Genomic DNA, 7,249 nt, shown 5'->3' on the forward strand with positions numbered 1-7,249 from the left:
CTACCACTGAACTTTTGGGAACATCAAAGCAGAGATTAAAATTAATTAGAAAATCAGGAACCCTGCTCAGAATGATCTAGAATCTACATATAAATAGAACGTGTTACTAGAGATTTGGGAAACATCTCCCCGTTACAATCTAAAACTTTCATGTAACACAGAACAAACCCTTTAGAAACAAAGGCCGTAGAGCTTGCAATAGAACAGTAGAGGTGGCAGCAGTGACAGCAGGTACCAGATCTACCAGACAAGAGCACGATCGTTACAGGATTTCCGGCTTGAGCAGGAACCGATTGGGTGTTGAATATGGCACTGGATTACAGGGACACGCCCTTCCACGTGCGAACAACCACCGCCGTGATGACGTCACCGCAGAACGTGTGGACGAGCAGGGGGGGGGGCATGTTGTCCCCTGCGACATTTGGGACAAAGTGATGTCTAGAACATGGGGGGCTCATCACGTCTGCTGGGTAGAAAGATGCAGGGCCAGGCCAGGTCTTCAAAGCTTGGAGCACCAGGCCAGGTCTTCAAAGCTTGGGGCACCAGGCCAGGTCTTCAAAGCTTGGGGCACCAGGCCAGGAATGTCTGATTAGAGTTCCTAGCGGGCAAACACAGGCCAGATACACGCACAGGCCAGATACACACACAGGCCAGATACACACACAGGCCAGATACACACACAGGCCAGATACACACACAGGCCAGATACACACACAGGCCAGATACACACACAGGCCAGATACACGCACAGGCCAGATACACGCACAGGCCAGATACACACACAGGCCAAACACACACACACACAGGCCAGATACACACACAGGCCAGATACACACACGGGCCAGATACACACACAGGCCAGACACACACACACAGGCCAGATACACACACAGGCCAGATACACACACAGGCCAGATACACACACAGGCCAGATACACACACAGGCCAGACACACACACACAGGCCAGACACACACACACTGGCCAGATACACACACAGGCCAGACACACACACACAGGCCAGATACACACACACTGGCCAGATACACACACAGGCCAGATACACACACAGGCCAGATACACACACAGGCCAGATACACACACAGGCCAGATACACACACAGGCCAGATACACACACAGGCCAGATACACACACATGCCAGATACACACACAGGCCAGATACACACACAGGCCAGATACACACACAGGCCAGATACACACACAGGCCAGATACACACACAGGCCAGATACACACACAGGCCAGATACACACACATGCCAGATACACACACAGGCCAGATACACACACAGGCCAGATACACACACAGGCCAGATACACACACAGGCCAGATACACAGGCCAGATACACACACAGGCCAGATACACACACAGGCCAGATACACACACAGGCCAGATACACACACAGGCCAGATACACACACAGGCCAGATACACACACAGGTCAGATACACACACAGGCCAGATACACACACAGGCCAGATACACACACAGGCCAGATACACACACAGGCCAGATACACACACGGAATAGTTTTGATTGATACGGTTTGGCAATTTGGTCTGTGGGAAGCTGGCAAATAAATTATTGTAGGCGTCGTATACACGACAAACCTGTTGATGTCTATTGCCGTGTACAAGACATTTCCCAGAAAAAGCGCAAAGGAAAAAAGCGCAAACAGAAAAAAGTGCAAACGGAAAAAGCGCACACAGAAAAATAAAGCGCATACTAAAAAAAGAGCAAACAGAAAAAAAGCAAACAGAAAAAAGCGCAAACAGAAAAAAGCGCACACGGAAAAAGGTAGGTTTGCACTTTTTTCTGTTAACGCTTTTTTCCGTTTCGGCTTTTTCCGTTGCGCATCTTGCTGATCAACGTACAAGACACAACTTTTGATATATTATTGATGTGAATAAGACACAAATGATGTCTTATTGCCGTGTACAAGACAAAACGGTTGATATTTTATTACTGTGTATAAGACACAAATGATGATGTCTTATTACTGTGTATAAGACACAAATGATGATGTCTTATTACTGTGTATAAGACACAAATGATGATGTCTTATTACTGTGTATAAGACACAAATGATGATGTCTTATTACTGTGTATAAGACACAAATGATGATGTCTTATTACTGTGTATAAGACACAAATGATGATGTCTTATTACTGTGTATAAGACACAAATGATGATGTCTTATTACTGTGTATAAGACACAAATGATGATGTCTTATTACTGTGTACAAGACATAACTACCTAAGCTGCATACATTGTTTCTACATGATTGAAAAGTTTTGGTCGATCATTCCGTACGCTACCAACCAATTAAAACTTTCACATTTTTAACCACCCCTTAAAAGATTATCGATCACTTCTATATATCTCCACCCCTAATATTACGTAGCATTTTTAGTGACACCCCTCCCCCCCCCCCCCGTTCTTTACACCTTGTCTTAGGGATCGTGTATATGACACAGCTGTTAAAGGAAGCCGTCAAATAATGTTGACAAAAAGTAATGTTGACAAAAAGAAATTTTGACAAAACGTAATGCTGACAAAAAGTAATATTGACAAAAAGTAATGTTGACAAAAAGTAATGTTGACAAAAAATAATGTTAACAAAACAATGATATCATTGGATATTAGATCAAAAAGTGGAAGAAAAAAGTTGGATCGACGTCACGTGACTCATTTAAAAACTTTTAAATAACTTGACATGACAGGAAGACAAAATTTATTAATAAATTTGACACGACAAGAAGAAAAAAATGTGTTAATATTTTTTGACATTACTGGAAGAAAAAAATTTTTTTATCCAACACCAAAAAGCGCATGTAGCACCTGCTGTTATCCCTGGTCGGCCGGCTGAGCTGTCGGCAGTTTGGTCTAGCCGTTTGTTTACAAACCAATCGCCCTTTCACACTCTGGTAAATGTTAACAATATGTGTCAACCCGGCACGGACCTGATTGTGTTTACATGTTGGTCATTAACATGCTCACCCCGCACCTCAATGAAAGATTGCTGCACACCAGAGGCACGCTGGGTATTTTACAACCGTGACCTTCAACTTCATACAACCCCGCCGACAGTGATATAAAGTCCACGTACTACAGACTAACTAACCGACTCAGTAGCGTAGCGAGGGGGGGGGGGGGGGGGGGGGACTTATGTCCCCGGGCGCCGACCTTAGGGGGCGACAAAATGGGTTGGAAAAATAAATAATTGAAAGGTTGGGGGGGGGGGGGTGCAAATCGAAATCTCGAGGGGAGGTGGAAATCGAAAGTTTGAGGGGGGGGGGGTTGCAAATCGAAAAGTTTGTCCCCGGGCGCCGGGAAGGGTCACTACGTCTCTGAACCGACTAAACAACAGTACAGAGAATTAGCGAGGGGGGTGGGGTGCGGAGAATAAGCGGTATAGACAGACATTTTGAGGTATTGTGGGGGCGGGGGGGGGGGGGGGGGTAACAAGATGAGAGAGAAAGTAGAAAAAAAAGTCTGCGTTATTGGAGGTGAGGGGGGGGGGACTGGTTTATACAACAAGTACGAAATTAAGTAACGGTTGTGGTAGGGAGAGGGGAGGGAATAATAATTTGAGAGAGAAACGAAGTTGAAGTTAAGGCTGGGTGAGCATCACAGAGTTGAACCCATTGGAGCTGGATATGGCGATCCCATTCAAGCTGGGTATAGCGATCCCATTCAAGTATTTATTTGAAGCCAACCTTTGACCCTGACCTCTAGGAGCACCTTTTACAACATAAATCTCGTTGCGCAATTTTTTTATTTGCGGCGATTGCATATGCGGTCGGTCCATTGACATTTTACGTCGGTGTGTGTGTAATTAGTTGATCTGTTTATGGCAGGCATTTCCGTAGGCGAGACACGTGTAGGCGGTACATGAGCCTAGTGTCCGCCTACCTTAGATATGTACGCGTGGGTGGGGCTGGTGATTGGGGCAGGGGAGGATAGTGTGGGGGAGGCTAAACATCACTTGTGAAAGATTCTTAAACTCGCGGGGTTCTGGTACTAGAAGAGTCGACATTTTATGTCGTGTTTTGTAGGGCTGGTGTGGCCAAACTTTTCTGTCTGTAGAGTTTGTGTGGCCAAACTTTTCTGTAGAGTTGGTGTGGCCAAACTTTTCTGTCTATGGAGTTAGTGTGGCCAAACCAGTGTTTCTTCCAGACTTTTTCTCCGGGGGGGGGGGGGCACTTGAAATATCCGGTGGGGGGGGGGGGGGGGCGGACACTGTTAAAAGTATATATTTTCTATATAACTTCCATTTCGTTCGGAGATGGGGGGGGGGTAGACTTTCTTCGGGGAAAGAAACTCTGAGCCAAACTTTTCTGTCTGTAGAGTTGGTGTTGCCAAACTTTTCTGTAGAGTTAGTGTGGCCAAACCTTAAGTACGTAGTGTTTTGTTGGCTAAACCTGTATGTCTGTACCGTTAGTGTAATTTCATTCGGTGATTTTGTAAGAATTTAGACTATGTAAATAAAGAGAAACGTTTCGATTCTCGCATTAACAATTTTAAAGTGTATTTTTTTTTTCAAATGTAAGTAGAAGGTATTTAAATGTGTTTTTTATAACGTAAGTAGAAGGTTTTTAAACGTGTCTTTTCAAATGTAAGTAGAAGGTATTTAAATGTGTCTTTTCGAATGTAAGTTGAAGGTATTTAAACGTGTCTTTTCAAATGTAAGTAGATGATATTTATACGTGTCTTTTCGAACGTAAGTAGAAGGTTTTTAAACGTGTCTTTTCAAATGTAAGTAGAAGGTATTTAAATGTGTCTTTTCGAATGTAAGTTGAAGGTATTTAAACGTGTCTTTTCAAATGTAAGTAGATGATATTTATACGTGTCTTTTCGAACGTAAGTAGAAGGTTTTTAAACGTGTCTTTTCAAATGTAAATAGAAGGTATTTAAATGTGTCTTTTCGAATGTAAGCTGAAGGTATTTAAACGTGTCTTTTCAAATGTAAGTAGATGATATTTATACGTGTCTTTTCGAACGTAAGTAGAAGGTTTTTAAACGTGTCTTTTCAAATGTAAATAGAAGGTATTTAAATGTGTCTTTTCGAATTTAAGTTGAAGGTATTTAAACGTGTCTTTTCAAATGTAAGTAGATGATATTTATACGTGTCTTTTCGAACGTAAGTAGAAGGTATTTAATCGTGTCTTTTCAAACGTAAGTAGAAGATATTTAAATGTGACGTGGATTCAAATGTAAGTAGATGATATTTATACGTGTCTTTTCAAATGTAAGTAGAAGATATTTAAATGTGACGTGGATTCAAATGTAAGTAGAAGATATTTAAATGTGACGTGTCTTTTCAAATGTAAGTAGATGATATTTGTACGTGTCTTAAGACAATGTCATCCACCATGTCATGCCCGTGTGCGCATGTCCCAGCGACGGGTACGGATCGCGTGTTGTCGCTGTTCGATAAATATTGACATTATGCCATCAGGATCAAAGCGTTACGTCGGGGTCGGCTGGCTGAGGGGAAACTCGAGTTGATTCGTAAATCTAAAGACCAGAGGCGGGAGGTCAAAGGTCAGAGCTACACGATCCCTACAATCAAACGTGCCGCCTCGCGGAGACGGGGAAAAAAATTGAAGGTTCAGATTGTGGTAGTCTATTTCATTTCAAGTTTTAAATTATATTTGTTTATCAAGACGTTGAGTGGTAGTTGAGTCTTGAAATCAAATGCGTATACAGGGGGGGGGGGGGTTAGGTGGGGTTCACTGGAAACAATCCCCCCCTCCCCACCCCTCCTATAGAAATTTGAGTATTGTAATAAAATTGTTACTTTCTTAACCCTTAACCTGGCGACATATTTGTACCCTGTCCCTGGCGACTGGATGGATTACAGCCGTACACATTATATATATATGTATATATATATATATATATATATATATATATATATATATATATATATATATATATATATATATATATATATATATATATATATATATATATAAACATATATATAGAACATTTGTTGGACCCCTCACATGAAAAACTCCTGGTTACGTCACTGCTTGAACTAATTAACTGTTCAACATTTATTGCAAGCTACATTAACAACCATTCTTGATCTAGATCTATATTGGCATTTAAATGGAAAATTAGAATTATCCGAATTTTCAAAACCAGAGAAAAATTAATCTTCCGCAGTGTCATATTTTAAATTACTCTGTTGTTGTTATTTTTTTTTAAAGTTGTCTTTCAATATACACATTTTAAAAACAAACTGACAACAATAACGCACATATTGACAATAATGATACACATATCCGTCCGATAGTTCCTGGTTCCCTAGTTGATAATTTCCAACCTGTGTTAGCTGGATCGATGTTTACAATTCAACACTCACAACATGCAAAACAAACACACTCAGTGTGACAACAAAGCTAAATGTTGCATCCAACAAATTTCTATCATTAAAAAAATTCATAAAAAACGTTTTAATAACAAGTTTTTATGTTATAATGTACTAAAAAGTAGAATATAAACGAGACACAACTATTTAAATAGCTATGAAGAAAATCGTGGGTCACTTTAGTATCTGTTGGATACCTTGACTAATATTTAGGAAGAGACCCACGCTTTTCTTTGTAGCTATCTAAATAGTAGTGTCTCTATATTCTACTTTTTAATGCTTTATAATATAAAAGCTTGTTATTAAAACGTTTTTTTTATTTATTTTTTTCAGTGCTTTAAATATTGTTATTTACAATAGAGTTGCATGACTAAGCCTAAGCTATTCCATATATCATTATTCACACATATACACACACAATGTACTCACACACATACACACACATACCAAATAGGTTAAGAACCACTGGTCTAGGTGTCGCTACCTAAAAGGTGTGATTGTTGATGATTGTAATGAAAGGAAAATAAACTTACTGTTGTATGGCAGACTTTAATCTGGGAATTTAATCCAACACAGCCGATTCCGTTATTAGCGTTTCTGTGGGATATTGGGAAAAACATCCGATTATTTATAGCACGAGTTGTTGTGTTTGATACAGGTCAATGGCCGAGCTATGCAGACAAACCTAGCAATGTGGGAAGTGGTGTGTAGCGCCCAAATTAAAACGCCTAAATCGCACCGTAGTTTAAAAAAAAGTAAAAGACCCTTTCGAATTTACAGTCCACGGGTAGGTGATGTAGAGTTCACCTGTTTCAGTAACCACGGCATACGAAATGATAGTGTGGTT

General features: G+C 40.8%; 1 protein-coding gene across 1 annotated transcript in view; it reads right to left on the reverse strand.

The window, feature by feature from the left end:
* The window catches only part of LOC131937267 (thrombospondin type-1 domain-containing protein 4-like), a 29,392-nt gene extending 22,370 nt beyond the window's left edge, over positions 1–7,022 (reverse strand). The window contains exon 1 of the mRNA XM_059294553.1: positions 6,936–7,022. Within this exon, the coding sequence (XP_059150536.1) occupies positions 6,936–7,022 (87 nt within the window). The remainder of the gene's footprint in view (positions 1–6,935) is intronic.
* Positions 7,023–7,249: the final 227 nt, after the last annotated feature.

Source organism: Physella acuta, unplaced genomic scaffold (genome assembly GCF_028476545.2).
Source record: "Physella acuta isolate Inbredline_101_S28 unplaced genomic scaffold, ASM2847654v3 ptg000205l, whole genome shotgun sequence".
NCBI lineage: Eukaryota > Metazoa > Mollusca > Gastropoda > Physidae > Physella > Physella acuta.